This window comes from Saccopteryx bilineata, chromosome 7 (genome assembly GCF_036850765.1).
Source record: "Saccopteryx bilineata isolate mSacBil1 chromosome 7, mSacBil1_pri_phased_curated, whole genome shotgun sequence".
Classification (NCBI taxonomy): domain Eukaryota; kingdom Metazoa; phylum Chordata; class Mammalia; order Chiroptera; family Emballonuridae; genus Saccopteryx; species Saccopteryx bilineata.
Genome location: NC_089496.1, coordinates 13,402,105 through 13,424,329, shown reverse-complemented (window position 1 = coordinate 13,424,329; position 22,225 = coordinate 13,402,105). Strand labels below are relative to the sequence as shown.

The following is a 22,225-nucleotide window of genomic DNA, read 5'->3' as shown; positions in this document are numbered from 1 at the left end:
GATAATTGTGTACAATGTGTATAATACTAGATGCATCTAAAAGTAGAGAAGCCATAGAGAGAAAAAGTAATTCTGCCTGGAGATGTCTCTGGAAAGATCCACAGGTGGTGACCACTGAGATGTTTTAAAGGGAGAATACGAGCTCTCCAAGTGGACAAGATAGTAAAGAAATTAAAGACAGGAGAATATAATGTGCAAGGACATGGTACAGTTTGAGAGCTGTCTTAGTTTTCTATTGCTTTCATAACAAATTAGCACAAATTTATGGCTTAACACAAATTTACTATCTTTAATTTTGTAGTCAGAAGTCCAACATGGTCTCAATGAGCAAACATCAAGATATAGGCAGGACTGCATTCTTGACTGGTGGCACTTGGGGAGTAACTGATTTCTTGCCTTTTCTAGCTTCTAGAGGCTACACACATTCTTCTTCTTATGACTCCCTTCATCTAGTAAAGTCCTTCTCACAGTCCTTTCATTCTTTCCTCCTTATTCCATTTCATCTCTCTGACTCAGCCAGGAAAGATTTTCTGCTTCCAAGGACTCATGTGATTAGATTGGGCCCAGTCAGATAAACCATAATAATCTCCCCTTTCTCAAGGTCCATACTCTTAATCACATCTGCAAAGTCCTTTTTACCACGTAAAGTAGCATATCCACAGGTTTCAGGAATTAGTACATGGACATCTGCCTACCACAGGAAATATGATAAAACTGAAATGGTCATGGGAGGTTTAGAAAAGGAGGGGAGGGATGGCAGTTGACAGATAATGAAGACCCTTGTACACCATGTTGAGGGATCTAACATTAGACTTAATTCTGAAGGTGATGGGATATTTTGAAAGGTTTAAAGCAAAGTAAAAAATGTGTTTGCATAGAGCACTTTGTTGGCAGCCTGAAAGATAAATTCAAATGAGACAAGACTTGAATTTAAAGAGAGTGGTTAATTGGCTATTGCCACATTCTCAATAAAGAGTGTTGAGGGACCCTGGCTGGTCCCTGAGCAGTGGATAGAGCATTGGCCCAGCGTATGGATATCACGGGTTTGATTCCTGATCAGGGCATACAAGAGAAGCAACCATCTGCTTCTCTCCTCTCCTTTTTCCCCTTCTCTCCCTCTTCAGGCAGTGGCTCAATTGCTTTGAGCATTGGCTCAGTCACTGAGATGGCTCAGTTGGTTGGTCCCAGTACATCAACCTCAGGCACTAAAAATTGCTCAGCTGATTCAAGCATTGGCTCCAGACGGGGGTTGCTGGGTAGATCCTGGTCAGGGAGCATGCAGGAGTCTGCCTCACTATCTCCCCTGAAAGAAAGAAAGAAAGAAAGAAAGAAAGAAAGAAAGAAAGAAAGAAAGAAAGAAAGAAAGAAAGAAAGAAAGAAGGGAGGGAGGGAAGGAGGAGGGAAGGAGGGAAGGAAGGAAGGAAGGAAGGAAGGAAGGAGAAAAAAGAGGAAGTGATGAAGGCTTGTGCATGGCATATTATAAATTATTTTGTTATATAAAACAAGCTGACAATATCTATTTCAGCAGAATCTATAAATGTAATGCCCCATATTACCCAATATCTCTTAAAAAATGGTCACAATACCTAACAATGATATTCTTCAAATAAATAATTTTAGGGGTTAAGCAAAGAAGAGGTCTATACTCTAATCATAATTACCATAGCTTTACAGGTGCCTTCACCAGGACAACCTGTTCCAGCTTGTCCAATAATAACAGATAGCCTGTGGACCCTTCTATTTGAGAGTCATCAGCATATAAGTGATAGTTCAGACTATGAGAGTAAGTAAGATATTCTTGGATTGTGAGTAACTTAAAATGAGTAAAAGCGTAAAGACTAAATCCTGGTCAACACCAACTTTTATGGGGGGACCAGAGAAGAAAACAGAAGAATAAAGAAAGAACCATGAGACCATATGTCACAGGAAACAGAGAAGGAGAGAATTCTAAGAATAACGAACTGTAAATAGGTCGATTGTAATAAATGTCATAAAATTACTAAGTAAGATAAAGACAGAAAAGTGTAACTTGAACTTAATACTTAAAAGTTCACTAGGGCTCTACTTCCAGCAAAGTGTATTAAAAGAAACTGGATATATTCTTCTACATTAAGTTACTAAAAAAACTGATCAAATGATATGAAACAATGGTATTTAGACTTTGGACAACAGACAGCACACGACAGTAATCCCTGGCAGTAGGGAAATAAATGAAGTTAAGCCTATAGTCACCAGCTTACTATTTAGATAATTTCCAGTGGTTGCATAGAAAAGAGAACACAGAGCCAGGTATTGCTGATTTGGGAAGACAGAATTTGGGGTTCAGGGAGGCCCAAACTGGCAAAATACATAGATCATGAAAGGAGAGAGTTTCAGGGAAAGAGGGAGAGAGATGGAGATATCCAGAGTCCTGCAGGATGGTACTGATCAGTGCATACTTGCAAAGAGACTGCTGAGGCTGGAGAAGGAACTCCCAGAGAGGAGGGTATGGAACAGTACCTAGAGCCAAGAATACCAGGACCAAGAATGGCTCATGTTTCCATCAACCAGAATAGAAAGACCTCCTAATACATGGGCTCTGGATAGAAAGGTATTGAATAAGTAGTGGGGTCAGATAGTCCTGGACAAAATACTGTATATTTTTAAAAAGAGTATGTTTGAGAGCATAAGTAGATGAGTTAAAAGCAAGTCTTGAAAAAACCAAACTATTTCCAACAGTTTGTTAAATTAACAGTAACTTAACTGTGACTCACAGAACCCCAAAATAATTAAAGGAACACCAAAAAAATTTATCTCTCAACAGTGTAAAATTCACAATATCTTGTATCCAATCAAAAATTACTAGGCTTGCAGCCCTGGATGATTGGCTCAGTAGTAGAGCATCATCCTGGCATGTGGAAGTCCCAGGTTCAATTCCCAGCCAGGCACACAGGAGAAGTGCCCATCAGCATCTCCACCCTTCCCTCTCTCCTTTCTTTTTTTTTTCTTTTTTGTATTTTTCTGAAGCTGGAAATGGGGAGGCAGTCAGACAGACTCCCGCATGCACCCAACTGGGATCCACCTGGCACGCCCACAAGGGGGCGATGCTCTGCCCATCCGGGGCATTGCTCTGTTGCAACCAGAGCCACTCTAGCGCCTGAGGCAGAGGCCACAGAGCCATCCCCAGTGCCCAGGCCATCTTTTTGCTCCAATGGAGCTTTGGCTGTGGGAGGGGAAGAGAGAGACAGAGAGGAAGGAGAGGGGGAGGGGTGGAGAAGCAGATGGGCGCTTCTCCTGTGTGCCCTGGCCAGGAATCGAACCCAGGACTTCTGCACGCCAGGCCGACGCTCTACCACTGAGCCAACCGACCAGGGCCCCTCTCTCCTTTCTATCTATCTCTCTCTTCCCCTCCCACAGCCAAGGCTCCATTGGAGCAAAGTTGGCCTGGGCACTAAGGATGGCTCCATGGCCTCCCCCTCAGGCACTAGAAGGGCTCCAGTTGCAACAGAGCAATGGCCCAGATAGACCAAGCATCACCCCCTGCTGGGCATGCCAGGAGGATCCCATTTGGGCGCATGCAGTAGTCTGTCTCTCTGCCTCCCTGCTTCTCACTTCAGAAAAATACAAAAAAACTTACTAGGCATGCAAAGAAGCAGAAACATATGACATATAATAAGGAGAAATCTCAATTAGTAGAGTAGACACAGAAATAGAATTAGTAGACAAGTGCTTTAGAATAGCTATTTTGAATTTTGGGGGAAAGGTAGAGGAAAGCATAAGCATAAAAAGAGATGTGGAAGTTATAAAAAGACCCAAATCAAACTTGCAAAGATAAAAATTACAATAGCTGAGATGAAAAACTCAGTAGATGGGGTTAACAGCAGATTAGACACTAAAGAAGAAGAGATTAATGGACTTTATGATATAACAGTAAAAACTGTCCAAAAATGAAAGAAAAAGACTAGAAGATAAAAATGAACAAGACATCAGTGATCTATGGACATCATGTGGCCAAATATATGAGTAATTACCCTCACAGAAAGAGGGGGGGACAGTAAAAATATTTAAAGAAATAATATGAGAAAATATCTCAAACTTGATGAAATCTATAAACCCACAGATCCAAAACTTTGACAAATCTAGAGCCAAAGAAAACTACACCAAGGCAGATCATAAACAAATTACTAAAAAACAGAGATGAAGAAAAACTATCAAAAGTAGCCAGAGAGAGGGAAAAAAATGGTGACGGAGTAGGGGGATGTTCCAACTGCCACCTCCCAGGACCAAATTGGATTACAACTTAATTTAAGAACAATCATCTTGAAAAACCAACTTTGGACTAAACTAAGAGGAGTCTATAACCAAGGATCACCAAAGAAACCACACCGAGACTGATAGGAAGGGTGGAGACGTGGAAAGGGCTGTCCCACTCCCAGGAGTGAGTGGCAGCTAAAGGTCTGAAGGGACTCACAGAGCAGGGTGGGTTGCCCTTAGAGCTGTGAGTCCTCAGCTCCAGGCCCAGAGCCCCAGGATAGAGCCCCAGAGTTTAGAAGAGGTGCCCAGACAGCATTTAGTTGTGAAAAGTGCCAGGTTTCTGTCAGCAAGAAAGAGACAGAGCTCTCAGGGACAGACTCCATTTTAAACGGCCCAACAGAAAACTTCATTCACAGCTCTGTTGGAGGAGAGCTGAGAGGACTGGAGTTGTGGGAGGAAAGTGTAAAGTTGGAGGCTCAGGGAGAGACACTGTGGGGGATAGCCACTGGAACCCCTGTGCTGAGTCATTCTCCAGTACTGCAGTCGCCATCTTTCTTGGGTGGAGCAATCCCCTCTGAGTGGCATTGCCTGGGGAAAAGCAGCTGCTCTGCCTTTGGGAGCCTCTCCTACCCCAGTCATGGTGATGGGTCATTCTGAGAGGCCAGGAAGCAGGGGGGCATCAGTGATTCAACTTTCTGGTGTTGAGATTAGAGCTCCTCCAACACACTCTCTCAAGACTATGACTGGTGCTTCCACCTCACAGGAGACTCAATTAAAACTGTGGGTGGGCAAACCACACCTCTGGGTCTCAGAGGCCACACCCACCAGACTCCTGGTTCCTCACCCTATTGAGGTCTGTGAAAAAGGTCTGGACAGATTGACACCTGGGGTCAAGGGGCAGAGCCATACCCACCACCCTTCCTAATCTCTGAATTGCTGCAGGCTCTAGACTCTAGCAGAGGTTTTTTTCAGTGGCTGAGCCCAATAGCCAGCCAGCAGACAGAGGCTACAGGAGGCAGGACTCAGGGAACCTTGGGTGTTTCAGTGGACTTTCCCCCAGGACCAGAGTGAGTAAAAACCAGCCTAGGAGTGCAGCTTGGTATTCCCATGTACATCTGGGCCCAGCAGAGGCAGCCACAAACTCTGAATTGCTTGTAGCTCCAAGAAGGTTACAGAGGGCCAGATGTGGGCAGTGTCTCCCACTGCTCTGCACTGGGTTCCTGCTTGGGAGGCACAAGGCTGGCATATCCAGAGGCCAGCATGGAAAGCATCGGTTCAGGACCTAACAACCCCTGCTAGAGTGGTCTCCTAAGGAAAAGGTCCTCACACCAGGCCTAGTTGAAGCGAGTTCCACTCTCTGTGATCAGCACTGGCACAGCGGCTCATGTCCATTAGATAGGGTGGAGCTTCACAGTCAGCTGGCCTGGGCACTAGATATTCTGTCCTGCTAGGCTAGATTCCACAGGGGGAAGGGAGAGAGCCTGGAGCATGGACATTTAATATGTGGGTCACTGTGAGTCTATTGTTGGATCTGGTTGAGGGCCTTAGCCACCTTCAGGAGGGGCACAGTCAGCCCCAGGAGAGGACTCTCTCAATCTTCCTTCCTGAGACTGGGATCTCAACAGCTGAAAGAACTGTTGAAGAGGGGACTGTGGGCCTCACTTTGATCTGAAACTGCTGCTCACCTTGTTGGGGAGAAATAAAATTTGAGTATCCAGCGGTGGCTGAGTGATCAAGCTCTGGAGTAGGGGCCACATTCCCTGTACTGAGCTCCTGACCAAGAGACTCCTGAAGTAGGGGGGTCCCACAAACGTTGTATTCACAACCTCAGCTGTCTAACCTACCAAGCATGCAACTATAGAAACATGACCCAAATGAATCAACAAAAGGAATCCCCAGAAAAAGAACTGAATAAGATGAAAATAACCAAAATACCAGATTCAGAGTTTAAAATAATGATTTTTAAGATGCTCAAGGACCTTAGAGCAAAAATGGATGGACATAATGAGCACCTAAATAGATAGCAAGCATAAAACAAAGACATTGAAATCATAAGAAAGAACCAGTTAGAAATGACAAACACAATATCAGAAATGAAGACTACACTAGAAGGAATCAACAGCAGGCAGGATGAAGTAGAAGACTGAATCAGCGATTTAGAAAAGAAGATAAACTTAAGCACAGAAGTGATTAAGTGTTTCTCTTCATGTGATGACATGAAGAGAAACAACACTCACATCATAGGGGTTCCTGAAGGAGAAGAGAATGAACAGGGATAAAGAATCTGTATGAAGAAATCATAGCAAAAAATGTCCCTAAATTGATGTAAGAAAAAGCTACACAAGTTCAAGAAGCATAGAGAGTCCCATTAAAGAGGAACCCAAGGAGGCCTACACCAAGACACATCATAATTAAAATGTCAAAGTTAAGAGACAAAGAAAAAATACTAAAAGCTGCAAGAAAAAGGCAGTTAATTACCTACAGAGGAGCCCCCATAAGGATGGCATACAACTTCTCAACAGAAACGCTTGAAGCCAGAAGGAATTGGCAAAAAATGTTCAAAGTGATGCAAAACAAGAACCTACAACCAAGCCTACTTTATCCAGCAAGGCTATCGTTTAAAACTGAAGAGGAAATAAAAAGCTTCACAGATAAAAAAAAAGAAACTCAAGGAATTCATTACAATCAAACCAGTACTGCAAGAAATGTTAAGGGGCCTGCTGTAAAAAGAGCAAAGGGAAAAAAATTGAGAAAAGGGGAATTGTAGATTTAAAGAATAAAATAACAATAAACAACTATATATCAATATTAACCTTAAACATAAATGAATTAAATGCTCCAATCAACAGACATAAGGTAGCTGTGTGGATAAGAAAATAGGACCCGTACATATGCTGACTACAAGAGACCCACTTCAGAACAAAAAATACACATAGACTAAAATTGAAGGGATAAAAAAAAGCATTTCACTCAAAATAAATGAAAAATCTGAGTTAGCAATACTTATATCTGACAAAATAGACTTTAAAACAAAGTCTACAATGAAGGATAAAGGTCACTACATAATAATAAAGAGAGCAATCCAACAGGAGGATATAACTATTGTAAATATCTATGCATCTAATATAGGAGCACCTAAATATATAAAGAAGGTTTTTATAGACATAAAAGGAGAGATCAACAGCAATACTATAATAGTAGGAGATTTTAATACCCTACTAACATCAATGGATAGATCCTCCAGACAAAAAATTAACAAAGAAATAGCAGCCTTAAATGACACACTAGAAAATAGATTTACTTGATATCTTCTGAACCTTTCACCACAAAGTAGCAGAATATACATTCTTTTCAAGTGCTCATGGTACATTCTCTAAGAAGACTGAAATCATATCAAGTATTTTCTCTGATCACAATGGCATGAAACTAGAAATCAACTACAATAGAAAAACTGAAAAACATTCAAACACTTGGAGGCTAAATAGAATGTTATTAAATAGCAAATGGGTTAACAATGAGATCAAGGAAGAAATAAAAAAAATTTCCTTGAAACAAATGAAAATGAACATAAAACAACTCAAAATTTATGGAACACAACAACACCAGTCCTGAGAGGAAAGTTCATAGCATTATGGGCATACCTTAAGAAACAAGAAAAAGCTCAAATAAACAAGTTAACCCTGCATCTAAAAGAACCAAAAAAAGAACAACAAATAAAGCCCAGAGGAAGTAGAAGAAAGAAAATAATAAAGTTCAGAGCAAGCCCTGGCCATTTGGCTCAGTGGTAGTGCATCAGCCCAGGTGTGTGGAAGTCCTGGGTTTGACTCCCAGTCAGAGGACACAAGAGAAGCACTCATCTGCTTCTCCACCCTTCCTGCTCTCCTTTCTGTCTCTCTCTTCCTCTCCAGCAGCCAAGGTTCCATTGGAGCAAAGTTGGCCGGGGTGCTGAGGATGGCTCCATGGCCTCTGCCTCAGGTGCTAGAATGGCTCTGGTTGCAACAGACTAACACCCGAGATGGGCAGAGCATTACCCCCTAGTGGGCATGCTGAGTGGATCCCAATTAGGTGCATGTGAGAGTCTGTCTGTCTGCCTCCCTGCTTCTCACTTCAAAAAATATACCAAAAAAATTTTAAATTAAAAAAAAAAATCAGAGTGGAAATAAATGACATAGAGGCTAAAAAAACAATACAGAAGAGGCCCTGGCCAGTTAGCTCAGTGGTTGAGCGTCGGCCTGGCGTGCAGAAGTCCCGGGTTTGATTCCCGTCCAGGGCACACAGGAGAAGCGCCCATCTGCTTCTCCACTCCTCCCCCTCTCCTTCCTCTCTGTCTCTCTCTTCCCCTCCCGCAGCCAAGGCTCCATTGGAGCAAGGTTTGCCCGGGCACTGAGGATGGCTCTGTGGCCTCTGCCTCAGGCGCTAGAATGGCTCTGATTGTGGCAGAGCGATGCCCCAGATGGGCAGAGCATCACCCCCCAGTGGGCGTGCCGGGTGGATCCAGGTCAGGCACATGTGGGAGTCTGTCTGACTGCCTCCCCGTTTCCAACTTCAGAAAAATACAAAAAAACCAAACAAACAAATAAAAAAAAATACAGAAGATCCAGGAAACTAAAAGCTGGTTTTTTGACAAGGTAAGTAAGACTGATGAAACCTTAACCAGACTCATCGAGAAAAAAAGACAGAGGACTCAAATAAATAAAATTAGAAATGAAAGTGGAGAAGTAACAGCTGACACTGCAGAAATACAAAGGATTGTAAGAAAATACTATAAAGATCCATATGCCAAAAAAATGGACAACCTAGGCAAAATGGATAAATTCCTAGAAACATATAACCTTCCAAGACTAAATCTGAAAGAATCAGAAAACCTAAACAGACCGATTACAACAAATGAAATTGATACAGTTATCAAAAAACTTCCAGCAAACAAAAGTCCTTTACCAGAAGGCTTCACAGGCAAATTTTACCAAATATCTATCTCCTATCCTTCTCAAGCTATTTCAAAAAATTCAAGAGAAAGGAACACTTCCAAGCTCCTTTCATGAGGCAAGCATAACCCTCATTCCAAAACCAGATAAAGACACTACAAAGAAAGAAAACTATAGGCCAATATCCCTGATGAACTTAGATGCTAAAATTCTCAACAAAATATTAGCAAACTGGATCCAGCAATACATGAAAAAAATCATACATCATGATTAAGTGGCATTTTTCTGGGGAGGCATGGCTGGTACAGTATTTGCAAATCAATAAATGTGATTCATCACATAAACAAAAGGAAGGGTAAAAATCACATGATAATAATCAATATATGCAGAAAAAGCATTTGATAAAATCCAGCACCCATTTATGACCAAAACTCTCAGCAAAGTGGGAATACAGGGAACATACCTCAACATGATAAAGGCCATCTATGACAAACCCACAGCCAACATTATATTCACTGGGCAAAAATTGAAAGCAGTCCCTTTAAGATCAGCAACAAGGCAGGGATGCCCCCTTTCACCATTCTTATTCAACATAGTTCTGGAAGTCATAGCCACAGCATCAGACAAGAAGAAATAAAAGGCATCCAAATTAGAAAAGAAGTAAAACTATCATATTTCCTGATAATATGATATTATATATAGGAAACCCTAAAGTCCCAGTCAAAAATCTACTAGACCTGATAAATGAATTCAGCAAAGTGGCAGGATATAAAATTAATATTCTGAAATCAGTGGCATTTTTATACACCAACAATAAACTGTCTGAAAGAGAAATTAAGGAAGCAACCCCCTTCACTATTGCAACAAAAAAAATAAAGTACCTATGGGTAAATTTAACTAAGGAGGTAAAGGACTTGTACTCAGAAAATTATAAAACATTGATAAAAGAACTCAAGGAAAATACAAACAAGTGGAAGCTTATACAATGTTCATGTATAGGAAGAATAAAAATCATTAAGATGCCTATATTACCCAAAGCAATCTATAAACTCAATGCAATTCCTATTAAAATGCCAATGTCATACTTGAAAAATATAGAACCAATATTCCAAAAATTTATATGAAACCAAAAAAGAACACAAATAGCCTCAGCAATCTTGAAAGAGAAGAATAAAGTTGGGGGTATCACACTTACTGATATCAAGTTATACTACAAAGCCATTGTACTCAAAATAGCTTGGTACTGACATAAGAACAGATTAACAGAACAGAGAACACAGAAATAAACTCACACCTTTATGGTAAATTAATATTTGACAAAAAAAGGTAAGAACACACAATGGAGTAATAACAGTCTCTTTCATAAATGTTATTGGGAAAATTGGACAGGTACCTGCAAAAAAAAAAAATGAAACTAGACCACCAACTTATACCATTCACAAAAATAAACTCAAAATGGATAAAAGAACTAAATGTAAGTAGTGAAACCATAAACATCTTCGAAGAAAACATAAGCAGTAAACTCTCCAATATCTCTCGTATTTTTGCTGATTTATCTCCACACGCAAGTGAAATAAAGGACAGGATGAACAAATGGGACTATAACAAATTAAAACGCTTTTGCACAGCAAAAGACACCATTAACAAAATAAAAAGACAACCCACAGCCCTGGCCAGTTGGCTCAGCGGTAGAGTGTCGGCCTGGCGTGCAGGAGTCCCGGGTTCAATTCCCGGCCAGGGCACACAGGAGAGACGCTCATTTGCTTCTCCACAACTCCCCCTCTCCTTCCTCTCTGTCTCTCTCTTCCCCTCCCGCAGCGAGGCTCCATTGGAGCAAAGATGGTCTGGGCACTGGGGATGGCTCTGTGGCCTCTGCCTTAGGCGCTAGAATGGCTCTGGATGCAGCAGAGCGATGCCCCAGATGGGCAGGGCATCACCCCCTGGTGGGCATGCTGGGTGGATCCGGTCGGGCGCATGCGGGAGTCTGTCTGACTGCCTCCCCGTTTCCAGCTTCGCAAAAATGAAAAAAAAAAAAAAAAAAAAAGAGAGACAATCCACACAATGAGAGGACATATTCGCCAATACATCTGATAAGGTGTTAATAACCAAAATTTATAAAGAATTTCTAAAACTCAACACCAGGAAGATAAACAATTCAACTTAAAAATGGCAAAAGAACTGAATAGACACTTCTCCGAAGAAGACATACAAATGGTCAATAGGCAGGTGAAAAAGTGTTCAACTTCACTAATCATCAGAGAAATGCAAATTAAAATCACAATGAGATACCAACTCACACCTGTCAGAATGTTGCTCATTAACAAAACAACACAGAGTAAGTGCTGGCGGTGAGGATGTGGAGAAAAGGGAATCCTCCTGCACTGCTCGTGGAAATGCAGACTTTTGCAACCACTGTGGAGAACTATATAGGGTTTCCTCAAATAATTAAAAATGGAACTGCCTTTTGACCCAGCTATCCCAGTTTTAGGAATATACCCTAAGAATACCAAATCACTGATTCAAAAGGAGAAATGCACCCCCATGTTTATTGCATCATTGTTTACAGTAGCCAAGATCTGGAAACAACCCAAGTGTCCGTCAGTGGACGAGTGGATTAAAAAGCAGTGGTACATATACACAATGGAATACTATGTGGTTGTGAAAAAGAAGGAAATCTTACCTTTTGCGATGGCTTGGATGGACCTAGAGATTATCATGCTAACTAAAATAAGCCAGACAAAGAAAGACAAATATCATATGATTTCATAATATATGTGGAATCTAATGAACAAAGAACTGAGGAGCGGAATAGTGGCAGAGACGAGGTCACAGGGAGCAGAGGGACAGCTGTCAGAGGGAAGCGGATGAGGGGTGGGATCAAAGAAGGTAAAGGGATTAGAGAAACTATATATAGTTATACATAACACAGAGATATAGATAACTGGATGGCAAATCCTAGAGGGGAGGGGGGAGGGTGTTGTGGGGGGGCAAAAGGGTATAAAAAGTGACATAGGAGTGGAGGTGAGGGAGTTATATTCAGTGGGACACTTGAATCCATGTAAACACAATAAATTAAAAATTAATAAAAATTAAAAAAACAAAAGAAATACATTAGGCCATCCTAAAATATGCTGCAGATATTAAAAGATTATGACAATTTCATATGAATAACCTTAAGTTAGAAGTGAAAAATACTAGAAAAATATGACAGTGCCTAGAAAATGTGAAGTTAAAACTAGAATAAGCAATAGAACGTTCATCCATAAAGGAAAATCACTGTGTTTAAAGGGAAACATTATTCTTACAGAAAATATAAAAGAAAAAGGAGGCAGAGATATAAGGGGGTCATCAGTTAGTTTACCAGTTTGCTGAGGTGCTGGTGTTCTGGTCACCATGGACTGCTGTGTGACTGGCAGACAAGGAAGTGGAGATAGGAGCTGAGAGACTACACTTTCTGAGATAGACTGAAGTGAAAGTGAATGTGTGAGAGAAAAGGGTGAGTAGACGGGAGCATAGCATCCAAGGCGAATTTTGTCTTTTCTTTTTTAACGAGAAAAACTTGAACAAATTTATAGGTCGAGGTTAATATTAATGATAATAATAAAATAAATAACATTGATTAAACCCTTACTTGTGTACTCGATAATATACAAAATACCTTATATGGCTGAGTCATTTAGTCTTCACTACAGTTTAATGAAAAGGGGCTATTTTTGTGTCTTTTACAAAGAAGAAACTGAGGCACAGATTGATTTAATATTACTTCAAGTTACATAGTTAAAAAGTAGCAGAGCTGCAATTCAAACCAAATCCACTTGTGATATACTTGACTACTACCTGCTGAGCCAGTAAAGAGGGAAAAATAGAGGTTATCAAGGAGAGAAGGCATAACTCAGGGGTCCCCAAACTACGGCCCGCGGGCCGCATGCGGTCCCCTGAGGCCATTTATCCGGCCCCCACCGCACTTCTGGAAGAAGCACCTCTTTCATTGGTGGTCATTGAGAGGAGCACATTGACCATCTCATTAGCCAAAAGCAAACCCATAGTTCCCATTGAAATACTGGTCAGTTTGTTGATTTAAATTTACTTGTTCTTTATTTTAAATATTGTATTTGTTCCCGTTTTGTTTTTTTACTTTAAAATAAAATATGTACAGTGTGCATAGGGATTTGTTCATAGTTTTTTTTATAGTCCGGCCCTCCAATGGTCTGAGGGACAGTGAACTGGCCCCCTGTGTAAAAAGTTTGGGGACCCCTGGCGTAACTGGTGATTTAATGTCTAGGAAGGGGTGGAAGAGCATACATATGAGAGCATGGGTGGGTCAGCTGGTCTTAATCAGAAGAAAAGGAAGACTTGGTTTTTGAGATCTGGTGCAAGAACTGAAAGGTAGACGTGGTGTGGATCAATGGATCCGCTGATGTGGGGGATCACCAAATTGTTTGGTGAATGATTTAGGTGTATGAGAAAGCTAAAGCTTCATATAACCGCTAAGGGAGAAAATCAAACAAAAGGAGTGATGAATGGTTGTTGAGACTCAGCTGTATTGGGAAACTACTTCAAAAGGCTGTATTGTATATTTCCAGCAATGAAAGGGAGAGGGTGGGGGAGATGAGCATGGTAAGGATTTCAAGTTTATGCTGCCTCCCAAAGCATGGGAACAATTTCTCGAAATGAGACCAAACCAATAGGTAATGTCAAAAGAAATGACAAGAATCGAGTAGGTTAATAATCATGGCCTTTTGGGTTGCACTGCAGACACACAAACACCCAATTGTTTCCTTACGCTGACCCCATTCCGGATAAGTTCACTTGGTGTAAGTTCTTACTAAGCTATTACTTTCCCTGGAATGTCCTAGAATTCCAATTTTTGAAATTTTTTCCATATTGTTGCATGTCATCTATGAATCACTAACTCTTGTTAAACTTTTAGCTCTAGAGTAAATGTTTCCTTCCAGTGTCAATTACCAACAAGGCAATTTAGTAACACAAGTAACTATTGTGAAACAGTATTTATGAACTTAGGATATTATATCTAACCTTTCATTATATGTACTCTTTGACAGTTTAAGATAGGTCTTTATGCTCTATTTCTTAGATTCTGCATTTTTAAAACATGACAAATTCGGTACCCATTTGTATCATGTGGTGTGAAAATGCAACTATTTTTTCCACGTTATGTTTGTGTGTGAAGCTTTTCATTTACTAGAATTGAGTCTGACCAGAGGTGTACTTGCTTACAGAGGCAATTTCCAATTTCACAGAAATGTCAATTTTTTATGACATTTAACTTCCAGATTATGACTATTATTTTTAAGGAGAGCAAAATCTATTCTCCACAGTTTTGTCCTTTTTTAACTTTTTGAAAGTTTATCTTTTAGTAGAGTAAACCAACTGATAGCTTACCAATCCTTTTCCTGAACACCCATGACTTAACCTTTTCCGGTTTATGTAGAAACTGCAAAGACATATCAGATGTTTGCCCTGTCGAGCTCTCCTCAGTGTTTAGGCACCAGAGGCAGGGGAGTGATGGGAGCAGCAAATAGGAAAGGAACCCTCCCTATCCTCCTGCTTCTCCTGTGGTCGTAACTCTTGCCAACATGCATCCTTGGCACACCTCCCAAGAGGCTTCAAACCACTCTTCTTGAGAGGAGACCCAACTGAGGGAAAATAGCCGAGTTTTTGCTAAGTCTGCTTTTTTTTTTTAGGTGAGAGGCAGGGAGATAGTGAAACCAACTCCAGCATGCACTCCAACCAGGATCCACCTGGCAATCTTGTACGGGGCTGATGCTTGAGTAGTGAGCTATTTTTAGTGCCTAAGGCTGATGTACTCCAACAGAGCTATCCTCAGCAGCCAGGGCCATGCTCAAGCCAGTTGAGCCACTGGCTGCAGTAAAGAAAGAAGAGAGAAATGGGGGAAAGTAGATGATCAATTCTCCTGTATGCCCTGACTAGAAATCGAACCTGAGATGTCCATACACCAAGCCAATGCTCTATCCACTGAGCCACAGACCAGGGCCTAGAGTGCATTTAACAATGTTTTTCTACTCTGATTTGGATACAGACACCATGAAACCTCACTATGTAGACTCAAATCTTTACATTTTATTGGTTACATTCATTCTTTTGCTCCCTTGGCAAACCTTTGCCAGGCACCTATACTGAGCCTACGGTTCCACTGGCCGGTGATGGAGTCAAGAACAAGGTAGCCTGGGCCCTGTCCTTATGGTGTTTATTTACTAGTTGGAGAGCAATGTGGTTTTTTTTTAATTACATAAACTTATTGCCACATATTGTGACATAAAAATACAAATGATCTGGGGAGGGTGGTGTATGTGAATATCTAAAATTTAGAAGTCAGAGAAGGTGGTCTTATGGATTGACAGTCAAGCTGAAGTCTGAAGAGAGAGTTGAAGTGGAGTTGGGTAGAGTGAGGAAAGGCCACTGCAGAAGCCCTAGGGAAGGAAAGACATGCATTTGTGGAAATAAAAGGCAGCTCATGTGGCTTGAGCACCGTGAGGCTGAGAAGGGTGTTGTGAAAGAGTTCACGCAGGACCTTAAGCATCACTTCAAGACTCTTGAATTCTATTTCACTTGAAGAGTTTTGATTACTGAGTATAACAAGACCTTGTTTGAGTTTTTAAAAGATCTCCAGAAGAAGCAAAAGGACAGGGGCCCCATGTGGAAACAGTGACGGAGGGAGGGCCGTGGAGATTACTCTGTACTAGTCCACCTGGCAGAGGGTGGGACTGGGGCCGGTGGGGTCAGCAAAGGAGAAAAGTGCATAGATTTAAAAAATATTTTGGAGATAAGAACAACATGGTAATGAAAACCACAAATCTTTTCTCTAGTTCTATCTTTTTGATACTGTGTCACAAGCAGTTCAGTCAAAGTCAAACCAAATACAAAATATTCATTACATTATGGTAAAACTTTAGTGTTCAATGTTGTGTTATAATGTCTGTTAACTACTTATCACCTAACTTACAGAGTAAATCAAGGTTCTTTTATCAGAAATGAAAAGAGAATGAATAATACTGCTATATGTACTGGACAATCTTGCAGGGTTTTTTGACACTAGAGGCAGAGACTTCGAGGTACAAGAGGTGAATGTAGATTTTTGGAGCTGAACCACTTATGTTTCAATCCTGATTCTGCCTTTAAATAGCTCTGTAACTTTGAATGACTTCCTTAAATTTTCTAAACTTTAGTTTAAAATGGAGATTATATCTACTTCACAAAATACTTTTGAGAATAAAATAACTGATGTACAACACTTGCTCCTAGTAGATGCTCAAATAATTATTAGTTCTCTCACCGTAAAAATAGCCATCCTAGTAAACTACACTATTCAGTTTGCTTGTTAAACCTAGAAATATTGTTTTAGAATTGGAGAAATTTATTTCAATTTGCTCCCTCAATTTGCAGATGAAGAAATCACAGTCTTCATCTAGAGAGAAGAAAGACTTGCTCAGGAGCACGGAGTTGACTAGAGCCAGTATAGAACTAGAACTACTTTCTCCAAGCATCCAGTTTCCTCTCTAATATTTAACTGAAAGATTTTCTAAGATATCCATGCTCTCTCTGCTTAACACAGAAAGAGAGTGATGGCTAACAGCGATCTTGTGTTCTCTTTGCTAGTTATACGCTGCGGGAAAGCTTGCTGGAACCAGAGTGGCGGAGTTAAAAGCCAAGTACTCCTTGTTGCATGATACTGTCATAAGGTATGCTGTTCACCGATGTGCAGACATCTTCAATCATATTTCTATTTCTTACTTATGATGGGACCTGTCTTATTTTGTATTTCCCCCAAAAGCAGGCCTTGAGGCAAGGATTTGAGTTCAAGTAGTTGGAGAAGTGATACCGGAAATTGTCGTGAGAGAGTGGGGAAGTGAGAAGGGATGGGAGGCGGCCAGTTGGGGATGTGTTCATCTTCGGGTTAACACTGTGGCGGCTGGAGCCCAGTCTCACTGAGGGCACTGTGTGTGACAGTGTAGAGCACACAGCAGACCTCCCACTGAGGGGCGAGGAAAGTGGGGTATTTGTCCATCCCTTTTTGATTAACGGTTTCTTCTCAGGAGAAGAGCTCCTGGCACTTCTAGCTTGTCCTCTGAAAAGCCAAGCAAGCTCTGATGGCAGACAGAGCTCTCGGCCAGAAGCAACAGTGCTGTTGGCATATATGAGAGCGGCCGGGATCTGGTAGGACACTTACACTGTCCACTGCAGGACATCCCTGTAGGAGAGTTCTCCCGCACTTGTCACCACTCAGAGGTGTGGGGTCTGTGGCAACCCCAGCCTGCGTCCGCTGAGACTGCGGTCTGCTTCTCACCTCTGTCCCACAGCAGGCAGTGTAGGACACTTCTCACCGCCAGTCCCAGCCAGCAGCAGGCCAGAGCAGGCTGCCACAGAACAGCTGAACAAGTCTCCTTGAGCACCTGCTATCGCCATTGGGAGCAAGGGGGGAAAGCGTGAGGAGAGCGGGAAGCCCTGTCCGCGCTGCCCCTTACTGCTCCCAAGCCGCTGCTTCCTCTGCCCACCCTGCTTCACAGCCTGGCACGGTGTCTCCATTAACAGCCAGGGAGAGATAGCAATGGATAGGAACTCCATCCTGCCATCCCAGCCATCCTTTTCCCGTCTCCAACCACTCCCCTGCTTGTCTTGTCCAGTCACTTGGCTGCTTTGAGGATGGGAGCAATGGTGAACGGGGAACAGATCAGAGCCACGTCCCTGTGCACCCTTCACTGTCACCCACCTCATGGTCCCTCGGCTGCTCCGAGGGTCCCGACCACACTGCAGGCCCTCCTCGGCCTCCCCACCCCCAAGCTGAATCCCCAGCCTGTCCCAGCGGAGCCTCCGCTTCCCAGAGGTAGTCCTGCCTGCGCACGAGTTCTCAAGACTCGGCACTTCGAGGAGTTAGATGGAAACTCTGGGCTGATCTTTCCCAACACACTCTGCGCTGCTTAGCTGGGAGAGAACACGCAGTTCCTGGGCATCCGTCCCACCTCTCTGAAGATACAGGAATATTGCGCGTCTCGCCCCCTAGGTAGCTCTAACCGGAGCCCTGCAAAGCCTCGCGGGCCCGGGCTGGGCTTCCTCACTGCCTGGCCCACAGCTCAGTCCCGGGGCCCCAGGACAGATAGCAACGTGAAACCAGAGCTGCCGCGTTCTCGTCCTACTTCCCAGTTGGGTTGCAAAACTATTCCTCTCCTTCCGCTGCCTAGTTCTAACTGCTCTTGCCCCGTAGTTCTCTTTTTTGTTACTACAAACAACCACTCCTCTCCGCTCCCCCCGTGCTTGGTGGGGGGAGGTGTGAAGCAGTCTCTTCGCTCTTGCCTCTGGGGCTGGGACAGGGTGGATGGGCTGGGAATACTGAACTGAAACCAGTGAGTTTCCCGTAGAAGCTAGTGGTAAGAGCTGTCCAGTTCTCTTCAGCTGACAGGATACTTCAAGGCCGTGCTGCTAAGTTACCCTTGTGTTCTGACTGGCGCCCCTCCACCGTGCCACGTCCTCGGGAGGAAGCCGTGCTGCACACTCACTACGGGACTCTCCTTTTCTGGGACACAGCACACAAGAGTCGGAGCTCCAGCTGCTCCACAACGCCAAGCGCTTCACTGAGCAGATACAGCAGCAGCAGCTCCACCTGCAGCAAGCTGATGACTTTCCAGAGGCCTTCTCCACTGAGGTGTCTAAAATGCGAGAGCAACTGCTCAAGTATCAGAATGAGTATAATGCAGTGAAGGAAAGAGAGTTCCACAATCAGTACAGGCTGAACAGGTAAGCACACACTTCTCTCACCACACTGAACACAGACATGAGCCAAGCTGTCTCTATGGAAACAAAATTAGAAAATTGACTGAACTGGGCATTTTAGGTACAATGAGTATGGATAGCAATGTTTCAATGATGACAAACTCATTTTTCCCCTTGATTCCCTAGAACGGGCAGTCCCAGAACAGTAAGGTTACACAACTTCTAAAAAGCAGCTCAGGTGACAGGGAGATGCTCTCAGGAAAAGGAGGTCCCTGCTGTGTGTCAGAACAACCATGAGCTTTGGGAACTGCAGCCAGAGAACACATTCCCCAGGCCAGAACAAGGGCCTGGCACACACTCCGGCCCTCCTCGCTGTGACCTCGGCCCTTCCGTTCTGGAGATCACGTGTCTGCGTGGCCGGTGCACCACACTCGCTTCTCCAATCAGCCTATGCGAGCTGAAGGTCAGAGCTGGCTCACTCTCTGCTTCTAATATCAGAATTCGGGTCACATATACAACCTTATTCTCCTATTACTAAACTATTCCTTAGGACCAAGAAGGAAAGTTACATCCTTTTGAAAGACACATTTACTTACTCAAATCTACAGTATGTCCTTCAGTGAACTAAAGCAACAATATATTGCCGGAGGGCAAATGTTATTACCAAAATCTTTATTAACATTCCTCCTGTGGGGAGCAAGTTTGTGGGAGAGTTTGTTCAGCGAATCACTCTGTTTAGACTGAATTTCTAATGAGCGTAATGAAGGTTTTGTGCTGTGGTGGGCTGCGTGCCGTGCCATGCCGTGCTGGGTCCTGACGGAGAGCCACGCTAGCGCTCCTAGAATTTGTTCCCAGTTAAGGTGGCAGAGGTTTCCTGGCTATTTTTATAAGTAGGAAGATTTCTGACCAAGAGAATGTAGTTCAGTCCTGCTGATCTATTAGCAGATGACTTAAGTGACCTTGCGAGCCCTGAGTTTTGAAATCTACCTTTAGGTCCTATTTTTTCAGTGGGGAAATGAAGAAGATGAACTTAATCAGAATTATATTTATGAGGAAAAAAACCTTTGCCCTTTTTTGTCTTTCCATCTAAACTTGTTTCAGGCTCACCAGTGAGATCTATAAAAAGAAAGCTTAGCTATTTCTGTGCTCTGTAAGCTCTTTCAGTTGAAAAAATAATGAAATTAAAACAATTGGTGGTTGTTCATTAGTATTGAAAATATGAATGCTTGACATTTCCACGAAAGGGTAAGAACATAAGTCAGTTGATATTTAAATTGTTTAAAATTTCCAAGTCTTCCTGCCAAGGGGAAAAACACCACCACCAGACCTCTTTCTTTTAGGTATAGACAGGCGAATTGTTCATTGAGTCGCTCGGGTAGGGAGGGGCCCGTGCATACTGAACCACAGTGAACAAGGACAGTCAAAACGCGCGTTAGCAAAAATGTTTAGTGAGTGTTCCTTTTGGATTTGTAATGTATGATACTTTAGCTTGAGCATACTGCTTTCTCAAATATTAACAGCTCAAGAAGTAACAAATGTATCTTTATAAAAATATCAGGAAAGAATAATAAGCTGCATATTTCATTGTCTTAACATGGTACAGAAACAAATTCACTCAACACTCTTCCCTTAGGAGAATAGTAGATGTTTCCATCTCCACATAAAAATAAAGAAAGTAAGCTTGTGAGAGACTCTTCATCCAGATATACAGATGATAGTTTTCACACCGACACAACAAACCCTCATTTTAATCAGGGTCTAAATACTAGAAACCCAAATAACTAACCCTCCTCGACCGAACATTTGAAGGAATTTCTGAATTACTGATAACAACTAAGAATTATATATTGTTCAAGTGCCCTATAGAGTAGAATTTTCCTCTGTAATTTAGCTGATTTCCTCATGTTTTCACAAAATAAAAATTCTTTAATAAATGTTAATTAGAAGTATAATTACATGGTTAGTTAATTAAATCTGTCATAATGGCTAGTTTCAGTTTGGAGATTAATATTTATTGATGACCTCTTGATAAATGTGAAGTTTAGGAAATAATATGTAACATATTTAAATAAATTAAATTAACATATTATAAATAAAGAATGAAGTAATTAAATGAATACTGCTTGTAACTTATTTTTGAAACAAAGCAGAAATTACATGTCTAGAAACTTTCCCTGAAAAATTTTTCCAATGTTCTTTTCACCCTTTTCCTTGCATTCGCTTTACCTGTTTTTTTTTTACTTCTCTGCTTTCCAGTAATTCCTAAGATCAGGACAGGAAATACATTGAGTCTCTCCCACTAAACCTATGATATATTCTGGCACATGTCGATCAGCTGGGGAACCAAGGCCATTGGCAGCACTGTCCGTCGCAGGAGTGGATGTGGAGAGTGGGGACACTGTGCTGCACGTGTGTGGGGCTGTCACATGGCCCCGGCCTTCGTGTCTATTACTCTTCTGTACTGGCCCCTGGTGTCCTGTGGCTGCTCACCCAGACTGTCGTAATTATTTTCCACTCTTAGTGCAGTAGTGACAGCAAAGTTGGGACCAAAGACAAGCAGATCCAGTAAGAAGGGAACAGGAATTATTGTAGCAATGCATCTGGAATTCCAGAAAGTTAGAATGTGACCGAGGGGCACGCAGGTCTTCAGAATTAGCAGTAAGGAAAAACTCACAGCTCAAACCCTTGTTACCTTCTAAATTAAAAAAAAAAAAATCTTTCCTGCCTGCCCTGCAGCAACCAAGATCAGAGCCAGCTTAGAACAGGTTTGCAGTGTAGTCCTCATAACCCAAAGAGAAGCACCTGAGCTACGTGTTTAAGAGGCAGGCCCAACCCTAACGATTCTTTCTTTCTAAGCCTTCTCACCCAAGGTGACATTTGGACGTTTTATAAGCTTTCTGTGTGGTCCTGATTCTTGTCCAAATTTGAGAACTGTTGGTTCCCAAAGTGGTTCTCAGCCCTGACGACATGTGAGAACCACCTGAGTCTTCTCTCAGTGACTTCTCAGTCTGTGCTTCACCACCTCCAGTGACAAGGTCACACCCCCACAGCAGCCAAGCCAGCTTTGAACAGTCTAACTCTGAGATGTCTATTGCTTGTATTGGTTTAGAAATCTACCTTATTGCAACTTCCACCCATTAGGCTGGTTCTACTCCCAATGGTGAATAATTCCTCTTGTACATGGCAGCACACAAGGTCTTCTGAATTGTCCATTCACTCACAGGTCCTTAAAAACAAAAGGCTTTGGCCTGACCAGGTGATGGTACAATGGATAGATCATTGACCTGGGAAGCTGAAGACCCAGGTTCGAAAGCTTGAGG

The 22,225-nt window shown here is 42.3% G+C and overlaps 1 protein-coding gene across 4 annotated transcripts in view; it reads left to right on the top strand.

Annotated features, from left to right (window-relative positions):
• The window catches only part of CCDC146 (coiled-coil domain containing 146), a 198,095-nt gene that overhangs the window by 129,210 nt on the left and 46,660 nt on the right, over positions 1-22,225 (top strand). For all 4 annotated transcript variants that reach the window (XM_066238450.1, XM_066238451.1, XM_066238449.1 and 1 more), the window contains exons 3-4: positions 16,797-16,879; positions 18,720-18,929. In XM_066238450.1, the coding sequence (XP_066094547.1) occupies positions 16,797-16,879; positions 18,720-18,929 (293 nt within the window). The remainder of the gene's footprint in view (positions 1-16,796; positions 16,880-18,719; positions 18,930-22,225) is intronic.